The 18,729-nt window shown below is 35.8% G+C and overlaps 1 protein-coding gene across 3 annotated transcripts in view; it reads left to right on the forward strand.

Moving 5' to 3' along the window:
* The window catches only part of Cntn6 (contactin 6), a 397,730-nt gene that overhangs the window by 241,106 nt on the left and 137,895 nt on the right, over positions 1–18,729 (forward strand). For 2 of the 3 annotated variants that reach the window (NM_013225.2, XM_087656200.1), the window contains 2 exon segments: positions 15,400–15,603; positions 17,573–17,675. In NM_013225.2, the coding sequence (NP_037357.1) occupies positions 15,400–15,603; positions 17,573–17,675 (307 nt within the window). 3 annotated transcript variants of the gene reach the window in all.

The raw sequence follows: 18,729 nt of genomic DNA on the forward strand, positions 1-18,729 counted from the left end.
AAGTTAATAAAAAAAAAAAAGCAGTCCATGTGCTTGTATTGAAAGCAATCATTGTATAGGTTATATTTTCATTACATAATATTTTCATAAAATCAAATATCATTTTTATATACTGTCTCATTTAAAATTATATCTTTACCAGGAAATTTTTATTCTCAAATAGTCAATATTTAAAAAAACAGCTTGTTTGGGATTTTAGCTTTTAGATTGCTCTCCATTGAGAGATGACAATAGCAGGGACCATGTGTCATTGTAATTGTCTTTCATGGACAGTATATAAAAGAGAAAAAAGAAGGATATAGATCATACTTCCCCCTTTTCATAATTTCTATATCCTTAAGACCACTAAGCTTTACTACTAAAAGTCCCACTACATCACTGGACCACCACTACATCGTCAATGCTTTTAACTGAATGAACTTTGATAGGAGGAACATTTAATATCAAAACTATAAATATGTGATTGTGAGTTTCATGATGGCTATATTTTTCCTTTGTTCATATAATTTTCAGTACTCTGACTTTATCACCAGACAGTAAGAGTACTGGCAGTTCTTCCAGACCTGGATACCATCTGCAGGAAGCAATGTTCTAGGAGATCCAACTCTGTTTTCTGTACATACATGCAAGCCAAACACTCAGACATGTAAAATAATAATGTAAAAGTTATAAAAATATCAGAAATGTAGCTTTAACTGGAAACTGTGTAAAATGACCACAACAAGGACCATGTTTCGCATCCAACTTTTGAACTTTATTAAGGATCCCCTTTGGATATCAGTTCCTGTCTCCTAAATCCCCCACTGGTGGGCTAGGACAGTTTTATCTCCCACATCATTTCTAATATCTGTTATTGGTTTTATTCTTCTATGTTGTATGGCCATTTTTATAAAGCAAAATTCTTCTCTAGCTCCTTACTGCATTGTAGTGATTTTTTGAACTTCAGTTTGATATTTGGGCAAGCATATTTTATTCTAATATATATCTGAGGATTTCCAAAGTCATGAGCTTCCTCATAGATATATGAGATAGACACACAACATTCATTCCATCAAGAATATTTACCCCAAGGGTGAGCTATGATTGAGGATTTCTGTCATTTGATACAAAAATTTTCACAAGTCATCCACAATGCACTTTAATGTGCAATACTCTCAATTTTCAGAGCCACAAGAAAACCCTCTAAGACAAAGCCCCATGTTGCTCATGAAAGGACAACATACATACATACATACATACATACATACATACATACACATACATATACATATGTAAATAAAAAGATAAGATGTACCCATCAGTTGATTTGAATACACTTGTCATGTGAAACTTTATCTTAAATTGACAATAAAGAAATCATTCATGTTCAAAACAATGAAAAATCTTTTTTTCAAAAGGATAATAGTTTTCACCATAACCAAAGGGAATTTGCCCCTTAACTTTGGGGATATGAAACTCTTAATCCTACCCTCATAATAGTTGTGAACGTCAAGTTTGTTTTAAAATAACTATCGTTTAATTTTCTCAGGTCCAACTTTTAGTCAGATAGAACCATAGACTGTATGCCCGTGGTTCAGATCAACTGTGCCCGTGGGAGGAAGGTAGTACTGTTTGTGTGAGCCTACTGTTTGTATTCACATCATAAAGATGTTGACAATTTAACTGAAGTGGAAAATCACTCTAAGGAAAGACTGAAAATCGTGTTGTTAGAAAAAGGGAGAGAAGAAAATTATAATGAGAAAAGTGGCACATTTGCATAATCCTTTCCTCCTGGTTGGTGTGTCTTCTCTTTCTGGAGCAAAAAAAAAAATATGATGTTGTCTCATTAGGTAGGAAAACAATCACAACACATACATCACTCTTATCAAGATTGTTAGCATGCCTGTAAAGCCTGCACTAGAGAGACAATGGGGGGAGCATCATGAGTTGATGACACCTTGTTTCATAGTGCAACCTATGATCCATACTGACTGTATGTCTCAAAATCCAAGCCAATTAATCAATTAGCTAACTAATTAATTAATAACACTCCTGAATATGTAAAAGACAGATGTGATATTGACATAATAATTATAATCCCACATCATTATTGAGCATGAATATTTTATAATTACTTCATAAATATTTTTGTAAATTTAATAAGTGCCCTTGATTTTTCTGTATTCTTGGGGAACAGTGGAGTAAACAACAGTCTTTTACTTTACAAATCTTATGAAATTTAATAAGCATCATAGCAACTATTAAGAAGTAGAAAAATCAACAGCAGAAGATAGGGAATAGTAATTACTAATACTTGATCCAACCAAGTGTGGCCCAGCACTAACCCACAGTCTCAAAGATTGAGCCCTGGCTGTTCTGTCCCCTCCCAAGGTCTTGACCTGAATCATTGCTTGCTTTCTAGTGCACTTCCCCTCCAGAGGTCCACATTCTAGGGTGCAGGCTGAGTTCTTCTGTAAGGAGATGATGCCAATAAAATTTATCAAGGACAAAAAAAAACCCCTATTTTAAATATCTTGGAAGAAAAATAAAGATGTTGGAGAGGCATTTTATATAAGGATAACTGATGCATATGTATATATGCATGTGTATACATATGTGTATGCATATGACCTATGAAGGAACCACATCTGGAATGTTAGAGGAACAAGAGAAACATCAATGTGGACAGAGCAAGTCACTAATAGGAGTATCAATGAAATTGCAGAATCTTACTTTAAGATAATATAAGGCTTTTAATTTAATTTTGTTTCATTTTCTGAATAAGATCAGAATATATTATATCGATTTGAGCAGGAAAGAGACCCTCTTCCTGTGCCTTCTATTTTTATTATTCCTGATCAAGAAGAGTATCAAACTGGACAGTGACTAAGTATTGAGGTGAGAGATGTTGGATTTAGACCAATTGATAGCTGTCAATAGATTGTAGCTCACTATCTTCAGCCTATGTGTAGAAATCATAATTGAAATATTTTCCTTAAATTTTGGATAAAGATTGGATGAGAAATTTACAGTAAACATTGAGTTCATGTCCTTGGAATAAGCAACTTGAAATTGGATGTTATTAATTAATTCTGGAAACACAGAAAGGAGAGCAAGGAGACACAGGGAGACAGGAACAACTGGGAATTTATTTTAATGTTATTATTTTTGAGAATTTTATACAGCAGACCCCCAACCTCCCTACTTACCCAAATTCACATTCCTTCTACTTAAAAATAAACAAAATATCAAAACTAAAAGACATGCACACACACACAAACACACACACACACACACACACACACACACACACACACACACACACACACACACGGAATCATTTAGCCAAATACTCCTGAATGTAGGGCCTGCATTAGAGTGCTGTTGATAGATCAGTGTTACTCTCTTGATGAAAACTGGTTTTCACTCTCCCAACAGCTAAGCAGTTGTGAATACTTTCTTGGGTAGGAGTGGGAATTTGTGCCAATTTCCCTTTCTCTATGCTGGTATTTTGTCTGGCTCAGTTTTGAGTCTTGTCCATTCTTCCACAACTCTGTGAGTTCATATTGCATCAGCTGTGTTGTGTTTATAAAACATTGCTTAGCTTACTACGTGTTAACTGTCACATGTCAAAGAAATAATGGTGAGAGCAAGATATAGTAATTGATCGGGTAGGGTATAGATTTTAAATCAGCAGTTCACAGAATGTCCTTTTTTGGAGAACTGGAATGCCAAAGAAAAAATTTTAGTTCCATTATTTTTCTTTGTTTGTTTTTTGTTTTATGTGGTTTGCATTTTGTTTTCTCTTAAGCTTCATCTATAAGTCCTTGAAAAATCCCAGAGTCCAGCAGTTCAATATTACCAAGTTTCCTTGGACCCCTTTCTCCTATACAGGAGCTCTGCTCTCTCTCTCTCTGTTCCTCTGTCACTCTGTCCCTCTATCCCTCTGTCCCTCTCTTCCACTGTCTCGCTGTCTCTCTGTCTCTCTCTCACCTAATCTCTCATGTACTTATTAACAAATATTAAATCAAGACAACTATGCATTTGGGACTGAATACAACCAATTTTATATTTCAATTCATTTGCATTTTCTGGGAAAATGTATTACTCTTGTAACTTTAGAAATCATTGTAAGGTTTTTAATTTGGTCAAGATTTAATTTGGTCAAGAATCTGGGATTCCAAGGAACTTACGAAAATGTCAATATGTTTATAGTTCTGCATGACTTAGATGACAGTCTGACCCATTCTAACCCAGAGGATGAATTTAGAATTACAAGAAATATAAAAAGGCATATGGACACTGGATCATGCTGCTTAAAATTCATGAATGATTCTGGAAACAAGAAACATGTGGGACTGCCACTCCTGATAACTGACCAAAGTTCAATTCTTACTAAAATTCCTTCCCTGAGCAAGACATAAAGTAACATCTCGCCATTTTCCCTAGGACACAAGGGCAAACCCAAGCACTATTTCACTGAAAGGCATTCTTGGGAAACAATTTATTGAGGTTTCCTACAGAAGCTAGGTCAGATGTTATGTAAAGAGCTGGAGATATTCCTCCCTAAACTCACTGTACCCAGAAAGCCTTAACCTCCAGGGCTGCTTTCTCAAGAGCTGTATATGTGGACAGTGAGAAGAATACAGGTCACTGTTCAAACATTCTGCATCATTTTTGACTACCACATGGACAACACATGTACCATCATCTTGTTATTGTATATAAATGAGAATGTACTCAGATATGCACAGACAGCTTTTAAGTGTCATAAACCACCCTTGTCTCACAACAGAGTATATAGCCCTTTTTCTGTATACTTGTATAGAATATAGGTATTAGGACAAAAGAAAACCTAAATATTCCTTAAATATTTATATGCCTGAACTTCTCTATGTCTTTTTTTTTAATTTAGAGTTTTCTCAGTGATGGTTCAAAAACAAAGTGTGTTTTCACTTCTTCTCTAGGTAGAGTTTGCAGTGTACAAATCAATCCTGGAACTATCTGGAACTTAGCCATAATGGGTACTTGGGGGGCCTTTATTGGGTTGTTTTCAATCCCCCAAGAATCCCCTTTCCATGGTGTCAGAGAATAGGTGTGTAAATCAGAAAAGATCTAATAAAATCCTGGTTCCCAAGCAGCATTTGGAGACCACATAGGTGCTCAAAGAAGGACAGATGATGACAAACATGGAATGACACTCTCAGTATTGCATCATAACTTTGCTCCACACAACATCAAAAAATTCAACACAATATAAAAGTATTCTTTGAGAAGATCTTTGTTGTTGAGCTAGTGTACCCGTAATTGATCAACCAAAAGTGCCTAGGCATAAATCCTAAAGGACTATTCAAGGTTTGAAACATTATAATAAAGTGTACTCATATTGGAATACCAAAAACAGGGGGAGATTATCCATTAAGTGTGAGTCCTATATTTCAGGTTCTATATATTATAATATAATATAATATAATGTAATATAATATATATTCACTTCAAGAAACATGAAATCAATTTTGAAATCTATACCGCAGCCATAAAATGTTTTGTGAGTAGAGGAGTCAATATTCAAAGATAGTTTTCTCTAATAAAACTTATACTCCATGTAATGGTTGCATTTGCATATATATTTCTGTCTTCGTATTTTAAATATCACATTGCTACGTATAAGGCTGTTAAATATGTCAAAACCACAATTGTCCCCTGGGGAAATAGGATGGGTTGCATGCTTGAGAGAGCAGTACATAGTTTGCAATTGCTCAGTGCAGATCTGCCATTTTTAATAAGAATAGAATTGTAATGGATGGTGTCAATGAAAAAACTACAAGAATACGCCAGAAAGGACCAATTATCATTCTGTACTAATGTTACTCCTGAATCATCACAATAAGAATGCATCAGCACTATTAATAACAGATAAATGTCATAGGAGGTGGAGAGAATATTTAAGAATCCAATGGCTTTAAACTGTCTCATGAATTATACATTTAATTAAGAAAAGCTAAATGAGAGGTTTTTAAACTTCTAGCATGGAAGGCCTATTTTTTTCTTTCCCCGTTAAAAAATATACAAATTAAGTCCCAGCTGTGGCTTATGATGAAGCTTGCAAAAAAGATGCTTCCCTGCAGGCTAGCTGTGGGCATGAATGAGCAGAGACAGCCCATGAGGGAAGAGAGCAGGGCAGAAGAGAATGATAATGGCAAGAAGATTTTGGAGCATTATGAGTTATGACATTGCAACTCATGTCTAAAAATAAATGTTTAAGCTATCACATATACAGAGTGATTGACAAGTATCTTATGATAACATGTCAACTTAAAAAATCAGCAACTTTCCTATTACAGATGTTCTTTACCTCTGCTGGCTTTTATTTACAAGATGTGCAGAATAGACTGTCTTGCAAATGCTAGCCAGGAGAGGAGAGATCAGCATATATATTTTTTGCAGTGATGGTTCAAAAATGAAGTGTGTTTTCACTTTTTCCCTATGTAGAGTTTGATATATGTATACAGAGAGAGAGAGAGAGAGAGAGAGAGAGAGAGAGAGAGAGAGAGAGAGAGAGGCAGAGACAGAGACAGACAGAGACAGAGACAGGCAGAGACAGAGACAGAGAGGAAGAACATAGGTCAGACTTGGGGAAGGGGTGAGTAATACCACACACTTTCCATGTCACTTACAGAACTCACAGACTACTACAGACTCTCCAATTTCCAAATAAACATGGAATGTACATTTCAAGACCTCACTACACTCAGTTGATGTGGTGATTGCCAATACAAGTTGAACCCAGGGTATTTATACATGCTATACTTGCTAACTGAGCACTTTTCCAACTGAACAACATCCCCAACCCCAGTATACCGACATCGCAGTGCCTCAGCTTTTTGTTGTTGTTTAGACTAGAGATTGTTATAATTGCACTATTTCTCCTTTCCCTTTCCTCTCTCCACACACTCTCATATACAAGTTGCTACACTCTTTCAAATTTGCGGACATCTTTATTCATTTATTATTCTTGAATGCATATGTATATATGTGTGTACATACATATTTCTGAATATAACCTGTTGAGTCCATTGTTTTTATTTGTATATGTTTTCAGGGTTTCCTAGAAAAAGGACAAGAATTTGATGTGCTCTTCCCTAGGGAGGTCCACTTTTCCTACTCACAACTTCACTCTCTTCCCTGCAGTTCTTCCTGTAGCGATGAGGCTTTTCCCTGTCAGATTAGCATGTTCACTTTAGTCATTCTTGTTCAATTCACATTTCGGCAAACATGATAATAAGACTTTAAGATATAACTTCTGATTGTTCTAGGATATAAGATTTCACCTTAAAGTTCCAAATTCTCTGTATGTAGTAATACCTAAATGTAGGTACTCTGTTTTCAGCATATAGAGTCAGGTGGATCAAGAGTTTCATAGCTGTATAGGCAATTAACCAAGCTATACTTATAACCTTGTCTCAAAAAAACTACCACCACCACCATCACAATAACAACAACAACATCAACAAGAAAAACAATAGCAACAACAACAGCAACAACCTAATACATTTCGTTTTGCAGATGAAACCCCTACTAGCCTTCTTTCTTTGAGCAGTTACATTGACTCCAAGTTTCAGTCAAAGAATAAGTAGTTCTGTACTTAAGAGTCCCAGCTTTTAGAGGAGTTTTTAGAAGAGAAAAAATGAGAGGTTAGGCCAGATTTTATGTATTTGATTTGCCATGAGGGTTAACAATAAACCTTAGAGTTATTTCAAATGACAGATGAATCTGCCATCTTATGCAGGGTTTTAGATTGTTCGGGCATCAAAGAATAGATGGTGTCAAGGAAGTATTCAAAAAACAGTTACCATTTAAATTTGGACCTTAGGTTGAATACACAGAGACCATGGAAGTTTGAAAGGAATTTTGTGCCCAGTCAGTGGAATAAAGTGGTTATTATAGAAGAGTCAATGACAGCTTTAAGAGAACACCAAGGATTAAGCATCTTAAAAATTTAGGTTTGAGTTTCAAATGATAACAATCTCATTCTGAAATTTTAACTCTCTCCTGGAGTCTCCAGCATCCTCTTTAGTATATTGACTATATTAGTAATACCAAGTTTACTTTAGAAGACAGTTAGAAGAAAAGTTTATGTTGCTTTCAGAAAGCTTGGACTTGTTTCTTTACTCTAAAAGGCCTTGAATAAGGATCCCTAAACTGAGACTTGGCACCAGGAATTTGTTCAAGATTGTCTTTACTTCACAAAAATGCCCAAAAGGTAAGAGTCCATGAGAATAGGTGAATCCCAATTACATCTTTTCCTCCCTTTGATGTTGAGAAAAAATTTACTATCTAGACACCTCTCTGGTTTCATACTGAAGTCTTTGAATATCTATTTGATGGAGGTTGAAGAACAGACTAGAGTGAGGCAGAGAGAGAGATATGAGTAAATGGACTTAAAAGAAAGACACCACAGGGAATGCAGAATTTCCTCAACATGATTTTGCAAAGAAAAAGAATGTTCAGAAGCTCTGAGAACAGGAAGAGGAATCGACAGTATAGTTTTGATCAGGATAAGTCAACTGTATGAGTTCATGCATGCCTGATCAGAAATCATCAATTCCTAGGGAGATGAAAATACTGAAGATGAAGTAGACCGTTCACATATGGGTTACCACCTGTGAGATATAACATAAATATGTGGAATCATTTATTTTGGGGTATCCATAATCATGATTATTCATTCTCTTTCTGATCATTTCTAATGGCAAAAGGTACATTCTTTACCTTAGAAAACATCTCAAGTTCACTAACAGATTTCCGTCACCCTCATAAACTCTGGTGGTACTCACCTCAAAAGGAACAAATGTTTCTTTTGTTTCATGGGTTCAGATGTTGCTGCTCTTGACCTCAGGGTTCTTTGGCTATAGACAGTAGCCAGGAAGTGGATATTGTTAAAGTATTTGAACTAAAGCTGCTCTCCTTGTAGATGCAGAATCAAAATAAAGACAAAGTAATCAAAGGGACAGATCTGCTTCAGTCACTTTTATGGCATGCCACAAAAACTACAAAAGTCTCACATTAACTCCTCATTAAATTTTTAAGTTTCCATCATCTTTCCACAGTGCCAGACTGGGAAATCAAGAGTTTAATGCATTCCAGAGTCGTGCTACAACATTGTTCTTAATTATTTCAGAGCCCCAACAACATTGTGTTACACTCAAGATCCTCAACTCTGTCTTGTGCTTCTGTCATACAGAGGGCCTTTTCTAAACCCTATGTACACCATAGCCCTCAATGTATGGGATGGGCTTAGTCTGTTTTTATTAGTAGCTAAAAACACAGGGTTCTTATTTTCTATTTTACTTGTAACATAGCTTTGAGACTTGGCTATGTTTTGTCCTATATTTCCTGATATACTTAAGATTAATTATTCCTTTCTTAGTAAAGTCTCCTATAAATGCAACCTGAAATTTCAGCTTCCTGAATCACCTGAAATGTGATAACAATGAAGATTGAATGCTTTTTTAGTAAAATAAAACTAAATCAAACAATTGGAACAGAATTACTTATCTGTACTTTTGCAGATTTTCACAGTGCTTTTTAATGCATATCAGGTTGGGAATCAATGATTGAAGAAAACGTAATATTTTGTTAGGAGCAGTTCAAAATAAGGGTACAAGAGTGATAATTCTTACTGTGCTCAGCTGATGCGTATCCTTATGTTCAGCTCGTCTGACATTCTTGTCTTTGTGTGTATATTTTTGTTTCCATTTACATACCGAGAACATGCGAATTTAAATTCCAGTGTGGCAGAAACATTATATAGCTAGTAACAATATTGTGTATTTTCTACCCCTACTGGGAAAACTGCTACCAAATATTAGGAATTTATGTGAACATGTGTAAACATGCATTTTTATTCTCAAATATATAAATTTCAACAGGTTAGAGTAAATATACCATTTTTGATATGTTTCTCACATATGTTTTGTTTTTATTTCTATATACTTTATTCTATATACTGTAACTAAAATTTGTCTGCTTCTGTTAAAATTCTTTCTTTTGTCATTCCTTGCTAGGACTTTTTTATACGTGGAAACTTTATTTTATGTTTTCATATATTTTATTTCTCTTTCTGTGGTCTCATTTTCTTCTTTTCTCCATGAAATCTGATTCTTTAGTAAATTATTAATGATGCATGTGTATGGGAAAAAGAAGTAGATAAACAGAGAGACAGAAACATATACATGCATACACACACACACAGAGAGAGAGAGAGAGAGAGAGAGAGAGAGAGAGAGTCTATATTAGTTATGTTTATGCTATTGGGTTAGAATAGACAAAGAAAAATCAGCTTAGGAGAGAAAAAGTTATTTTTGACTTACAAGTCATCATGAGTCATATTCAGGAAGTAGCGCAAAAGGGGCATGAAGATTCAGTCTGTCAGTTAGAAAGTCAGGAAGGAGAGAGAGAGAGAGAGAGAGAGAGAGAGAGAGAGAGAGAGAGAGAGAGAGAGGTGTAGATGAGATCATGCATAGTCACCTGCTCACTTATCGCTGCCTTATTTCTTGACTTTATACAATTCACCGCATTCTGCCTAAGGAAAGGCCCTTTCTTGGTGGATTGGATCTTCTTATATTAACTAATGGCCAAAGGCCAAAACAGTGAGTGAGGCAACTGAGACCAAAAGGACAATGCATGGTATGTACACACTGATAAGTGGATATTAGCCCCAAAATACAGAATACCCATGATACAACCATAAGAAGTTTATTAAGATAGAAGGCCAAAATGAGGATGCTTCAATCCCCAAACAAAAATAATCATGGGAGGAAGAGGGAGGGAGGAAGAGGAGAGGGGCGAAGGAGAGAGAGAGAGAGAGACAGGATCAGATATGAGCGTGGAACAGAAGAGAAGCACAGGAGTCCAAAAACAATGACTGGAAATAAGCAGCCTCTTGGGGTATGAGTGAAAGGACCCTCTAGAAAGTACCAGAGACTTGGGAGATGAGAAACTCCCAGGACTCAATGGGAGCGACCTTAGGCAAAATGCCCAACAGTGGGGAGAGGGAACCTGAAGAAATGACCTCCAGTAGATAGACTAGTTCCAAAGTAGAGGGAGGGGTTTATTGTTGTCCCAGAATTATTGCTTGTCTAAAATAAATATAGGGACAGAAATGGAGCAGAGACTGAAAGAAAGATTATCCAGTTGCTGGCAAAACTTTGGATTCATTACCTGGGTGAGCACCAAAGCCTACCACGATTATTAATACTATGGTGTGCTGACTGACAAGAGCAGATCATGGCTGTCCACTGAGAGGCTCCACCAGCAGCTGACAGAGACAGATGCAGATACATAAAGCCATCCATTAGATTAAGTTCCAGGACCCCTGTGGAAGAGTTAGGGGAAGGATTTAGGGAGCTGAAAGGGATTGAAATCCCATAGGAAGAACAACAGTCTCAACTAACCTGGACCCTGGGAACTCACAGAGACTAAGTCACCAACCAAATAGCATGCATGGGCTGGTCTGAGGCCCCTGGCACATTATTAAAATGGGACTGCCATGTCTGGCCTTATTGTTAGTAGATGTGCTAATTCTCTCTAGGGGCACTCTATAAAAGGCATATGGGAGGAGAAATTGGATGAAAAAGTGTGGGGATGGGGACCAGGATGGGGGGCAACATCTGGAATGTAAATAAATAAAATAATTAATATAAAAGAAGGAAAAATATCTTCTAGTTAATTCTAAATTGTGTCAAATTCACAGCTAACCTTACTGATCACCATGATCTTAGTGGAGGAGTCCTTATATTTGTAATAATTCTTCCTCCTATTTCAGCTGGAGTTTGCTCTGCACAGATATTATTTAATTTAAAATCACTGGTAATTGGTACTCACAGCCCCTATACTTGAGAGTTCAAGGACAGTAAAATTAGTAAAGAATGTTTCAAAAGATCTCCTTGCAGCTGAGTAAGACAGCTGTATATGTATATATACAGTGTCTTGATTCTATAACAGGATCAAACATAAATATATACTATTCACATGATGCAAGACGTTCTGGAAGAGTCCACTGATTGCATGGACTATTCTTTGGTTACCCTGTCTTTCTTGAGTGTGAATATCTATTCACACAATTCACATGAGGATATTTTATTTGCCTAACTATAAGATGTTTTTCTTCCCCACTCTGTTACTGCGAACTTAATTCTCTAATTTGGAAAATCTCATTAAAAACAAATGTGCTTTTTTATTTTCTTAGATATAGATCTCTACACATTTTCTACAGTATTCCTAATTTCATATGTTCGTGAAGCTTTAATCTTCAAGAATATTTGTGAATACTCAAATACTTACCGTTATAATAAAAACATAGCAGTATATTGTGTGTGTGTATGTATGTATGTGTGTGTGTGTGTGTGAGAGAGAGAGAGAGAGAGAGAGAGAGAGAGAGAGAGAGAGAGAGAGAGAGAACCAATGCAGTCATTTGTTGGAAATAAAGATATCAAGCTGCCTGAAAGTGGAACACATTTTTAAGCTGCTTGTATATTTAGTCACATAGTTTATGTCTAATAACTTCTCTCAGAAAATGAACATAGCCAGTCATAATAATTTTTGACTAACTCTACTCTATGATGATCCAGACTACAAAAAGAAAAAAAAACTCATAAACTCTTTGAATACAAAGTGGTATTTTTATAAAATGAATTACCACTTAGAAACAAACATAATGTGTGGATATTATGGTAACATAAGTGAATACTTAAAATATTAAAGAAAACAAATATAAACTCAAGTACACATCTAAAGTCCATTCTCATTATCTATAAACAATGGCAAAGGCAGTCTGATAGTTTAAATCAGGATGTGGTTCTTGTAGTTGAAGATTAATCTGACAGAATCATGAGATCATTTCTCAAAGATGTCAATGGTTATCAGTTTAGTATAGTATTGTATGCTTTAGACATATGTAATATTTATACCTCATACAACTGAACACTTAAAATCTGTATATCATTTTTATTCATCACACATTTATTTATGAAATTGAAATATACAAGTAGACATTTCAATAATGATAAATGATTAAAGATTAATACGTGTAATTCATTTGATATTTCACCTTGAACTTCTTGCTCTTGTTTCTTGTATGCTATATTGATGTACTTGTCCATTGCTCTGACAGTTCTCCTTCATGCGGTTAATATGGAGCTAGTTCTTCTGAAATGCCTCTTCTGAACACATGTCATTGGAATATATTTCTCTTGTTTCCTAGCATCAGTTCTGTTGCTCTTATGAAAGTAATATTCTGATACACAATGTCCACATGTGCATTAGTCATGTGTATTAGTCCTGGTTCTGTAGAGTAGTAACACTTACACAATGAATCTCTCTGTATATTGAGAAAGGTTATTTATTAGAATGCATGCTTTACAGGCATCAAATCTAAAAATGGCTGGCAATGCATGCATTGACCAAAAATGCAAAAGTGGTTCAGTCCCTGTGGATGGATGTCTCTGCTGATCTTCAATATACACTGGAATACCAAAGTAATAGGATGTAATGCCAATGAAGGAAATGACTTGCTACAGAAGTGAGAACAAGTATGAAAAGTGAAAAGGCTTCCACCGCCTCATGTCTTATATAGGCTTCCAGAAGAATGCATGGGCCAGATTATGGGTGGGTGTGATGGTTTATATATGCTTGTCCTAGGGAGTGGCACTATTAGAAGTTATGGCCTTGTTGGAGTAGATATGTCCTTGTTGAAGACAGAATCTCACTGTGGGCATGAGCTTTGAGACCATCATCCTAGCTGCCAGGAGCAAGTATTTTTCTAGAGGCCTTCAGATGAAGATGTAGTGTACTCAATTCCTCTTTGCACCATGCCTCCCTGGACAATGCAGCCAAACTACCTTGATGATACTGGACTGACCCTCTGAACCTCTAAGCCAGCCACACTTAAATGTTGTCCTTACAAGTGTGGCTTTGAATATAATATGTGATCACAATACTAAAACTCTAACTTAAGGACAGAATTTGGTACTAGGGACTGGAGTTTTGCTGTAATATGACTGTGCTTTTGTTTGAAAGAATGGAGAATTTGGAGTTTGGATTTAGAAAGCAGTGGACTACTTTAAGTGGAGTTTAATGGGCTATCCTAGTAAGAACGTGGAAGACTTTGTTGCTGAGAGGGTTTGAACTGGGCAGACCTGACCCTTGAGGTTTCAATGGAGAAAAATTCAGAATACGGCATAGAGACTGTTTTTATGGTGTTTTGCTGAAGGATGTTGCTGCTTTTTGCCATTGTCTGAAGAGTCTACGTGGGGCTAAGGTGAAGAGATTTATATTAATTACTTTGATAAAGGAAATCTCAAAACTGCCTGATATAAATGTTGTTGTATAGTTACTAAAGTTTGTTCTTATGAAGAATGTTTTAAAGAAAATCAGCAAGCTGAATAAGGAAAAATACAAAATACATGGTTCAAGTATTAAAGGTATTATAGGAAGTAGCATGGAGCTGAATCCTCTGTTCTAGGAGATTTTAGATTAAGGGAGTGGGATTTGGGATCAAGATCCTACCTGATAAATTCAGGTCTAGGTATGGTGGTACAAATGTTTAATTCCAGGAGAAAAGTTAAACAGATTTCTGAGTTCAAGGCCAGCCCAGAGAATGATGTTGCCCACAGTGGGCTCTGACAGAGAACAATTAATTTACCACTGTCATGGCAACAAGTTGTCAGGTAAGCCACTTTATCCAATTTATTTTAAGATGTGGCAAGTTAACATTTAAAACTAACCATCTCATCTAGGATTCCTATAATGCCTCTGTCAGAACAAATGCTGTTTCATGTTTGCATTATCCACCGACCTCTCTATTAACAGGAAGTTCTCTGTCCATAAGGCACATGTTTTGCTTTATTACTGAATCTAAAGACTTAGAGAAATCTCAGAAATTATATTCCATTCACAGAATGGACTCAAGATCTAGAATATTAAACTTAAAATATTTAATTAAAAAATTTTAATTAAATTTTAACTACAACTCCTATCTGTGCATAATCCTTTTTAAAACATACTGTAAAACACTGCTATGGAACGAATAACACTAAAAAATTACCTCGACTCTATTAAACAGCAGAGCCTTATATATTCTGTGGATTTTTCTAAGGAAAATTACCATTTCTTCCTTAAATATCCTGTCATTGCACTCTTAACCACAGAAAACGTCGATGGAGAAGGAAATTTAATGGTGATGGAGAAGGTTTAAATGAATATAGGGAATACTCTACTTTGTTTTGAGTAGCTATAAATTAGACAAATATAGAGACTTCTATTATGATGATTAAACATAACAGCAAACTTATTGATAAATTTATAGGAATTTATAGATATGGTTGCAGTGAAGATAATGCATTTTTTTTTATGTTTCAGAATTATCATATGATTGGACCTTCAATGATAACCCTTTGTATGTTCAAGAGGACAAGCGACGATTTGTATCTCAAAACACAGGGAACTTGTACATTGCCAAAGTAGAACCGTCTGATGTGGGCAATTATACTTGCTTTGTCACAAACAAAGAGGCCCACAGAAGTGTCCAAGGACCACCTACTCCTTTAGTGCAGCGCACTGATGGTAAGATCAGAAGTTACCTTCAGACTCAATTCTGTGACTCTTACATCATGGGGAGGTCTTCAGAGCCTTTTGCTTTCTTCTTTTAAGTAGAACCAAAATCATAGAAATTTAGATGAAATTCGCTAGCACAATGGAGATGAGACATAACCAAAATCATGAAAGGGAATTTTGTAGTTTAATACCCACATGGTACAATTTACAAGTTTCTGGGTATACCGTGCCATTTCACTTCTGGCACCAGAAGAGTTTGTCTTCTCATTGCTTAAGGACTGGGGTGTAAAAAATGATGGGGGGACTTGGCATGTGTGTATGTGTGCATGTGGATGCTGCCAAATTTTCATACCAAATTGATGAAGTCATTTTGCAACCTCTCTTCTCTTCTGGTTCTGTTTTCCATCCTTGCCATTATTTGCTGCTGTTGTTCACCCTTTGTTTACTGGCTGGCAAAATGGAAAACAAGAAATATTGTGCCCAAGGAAAGCAAATCATTCCAAAGAAGGATGGCATGGAAGATATGTATCCTAAATTATATCTCTGAGAACTCAGATTGGTCTCTTATGTGCTTTACAGCTTAGTGAAGTCAGAGCTGGAGCAAGATTTAGAGAGGTAGAAAGTCATCTAAGTGGAAAAATCCTCTAGTTGATTCTCTAATTAAATGTTCACAGTGGGATATGTAAAGATAAAAAAATCTGTTAGTTCATTTTATTATCAGATTTTGAACTTGAAAGGCAATACCTCATAGAATTTTGTTCCCCACCCCCTGAAGAGTTTAAGACAAGCAAGGATATAATGGTAATCAAGCTAACAGAACTATGAAGCCAGCTCCCCAGAGTTCTCATGGCAGCAATTTCAGAGCCAGTAACTATTCAAATATTCCTTCAAGGGTCTTATTCAAATATCGGCAAACATTAGATTTGTGACTTCATTTTCTCCCGTTCTGTGATTACTCTGCTCAAGAGTGGGAAAGTGCATAAGCTAACAATTTGCATAGAGATTATCCAAAGTTATTCCTATCTTATTTTTGTTTGTTCTTAATTTTTACTCCCCCTATCTTAATTCCTTTCTTCTCTCACCTCCTCTGCTCTCTTCTTCATTTTAATGGTAAAAGTACTGTAAACATTGTGTACAATATGAGTCAATTAACTCCTCTAACAGTGGGCATGCAAGAGCTACCAGTTGTTCAGAAAATGGGGAAAGAAAACTTAAAGCAGCCAATTTAGCTTCAGAATTAGCATTGATTGGGACATTGAAATCAGAAACGTGTGGAAGTTAGATCTTTATAGTTTTACATTTATGTTGTGATTTGCACTTCATAAAGTCCCACTGGCCATTCAAATTTCATTTACTTGTGCTGGAAATGAGCTACTTTGACGTTGATCATACCACTTTATAAAATAGTGGCAATTTTTAAAAATAATCCCAAAAAAAGCATTGATTAATTCAGATGAAAACCAGCTATAACTATTTTTGTTAGTTATAACTCTTCTGGAAAATAGTGTGTTTATGAGAACCTGCTTTATTCTAACCATAATTTAAGAATTCTAATTGAAACCTTAAAACAGTGAAATTATGACCTTCCCAAACATGCTATGAACTTTGCTGCAAAGCCCGGTACACTGATTATAGATCATACAGATATTTAATGTTTGGTTGTGCAGTTCCTCTGTTGGTTTTATTGCAGAATAGTGGTATTTTGGATTGTGCTGTATCAGACTTCTGACAGTACTAACTGAACCTTCTTCCCTTCTGACTAATGCATCTGGCCCTGTGAATTCCACAAAATGAGGATGGAAATGGCTGTCCCTAGTGAAAGATCTTTGTTAAAAACTCAGAAGCACGCATCCATGCCATGATTGGAAGCCCTACGATTGTTTAAGATCCAAGAGTCAAATTTTGGTTAATGAAGCATTTACTTCATAGGAAACTTCTCTTCTCAAGAAATGCTGCTAGCTGTTTTGGTATTTAACAGGTGTCATGGGGGAATATGAGCCAAAGATTGAAGTGCGTTTTCCTGAAACAATACAAGCTGCAAAGGATTCATCTGTAAAACTGGAATGCTTTGCCCTTGGAAAGTAAGGTTGTTTTTTTTTATGGTTGTTTTAATTTTTTTAAAAAATCTTTTTATTATTCAAATATTGCTCTAAGGAAGATTACTGAACAGATTTCAAGTGCCGGGCATTTTAGGGGGTGTTCTGATTGGAGTTTAAACAACAACAACAACAACAATATAAACAACAACAATAAAATGTCTAATACTCTGATAGTGATGGGGGCCAGAATTTTATTCTGAATAAATTGTGCCCCATGTACCACACTCATCACCAGAGAAAATGGGCACTTGCATAAGATGGTGGCAAATCATTGAGCATTTGACATACGTGTCATCCTTCTCTGACACCTAGGAATAGACTACTTGGAATGTCCCCATGCTTAATTAATCAGTAATTCTTACAAATGAAAAACTTTCACCATTCTCCTCTAAAATAAGATTAATTAACATCCAATTGTTGACAATGGATAATTAGAATTGAGTCCAACCTTCCGTTGTTAGTTGGTTTTGTTAGATAAGTCTGTATTCGCAACAGGTTTGGATGCCTTTAAGCCAGCAAAACCTTTGGCACAGAACATTAAGAAAATGCCGTTGTTTTCCATGGTATTCAAATCTTACTTTAATGCCTGTAAATAGTGGTAACCATCAGGGAAAGAAGCTGGCAGACCAGTTGGTTCCATTATTTTCAAACACAAGTATACACCTGAGTTACCTTGCTACTTGTTGGATTAAGTTATTATTGGCTACTGTACTGGTCTAAGACAAAATTTGATTTCACCACTTCTTAGAAATCCCACTTCAAAGCCATTTCCCCCATCTCTAGAACATGTCCTAAGTAATATGAGAATAACTTCTGAATGTGAGCAATAAGGGATTATCTTTAATCCAAAGGTTTTTTCTAATGTGATCCTCACTGTGATAAAATATAGATCCATTTACCAGACACTGAAAAATAGCCTTAAAAGTACAGGCTTTTTATGAACTCACTATACTCAGAAGTACATAAAATGTCTGCTGACTCTTCATTTTTTCCCCTAAATAACATTGCATACATCTGTGAATTAGACTTCTTATAA

The sequence above is a fragment of the Rattus norvegicus genome, chromosome 4 (genome assembly GCF_021556685.1).
Source record: "Rattus norvegicus strain SHRSP/BbbUtx chromosome 4, alternate assembly SHRSP_T2T, whole genome shotgun sequence".
Classification (NCBI taxonomy): Eukaryota; Metazoa; Chordata; class Mammalia; order Rodentia; family Muridae; genus Rattus; species Rattus norvegicus.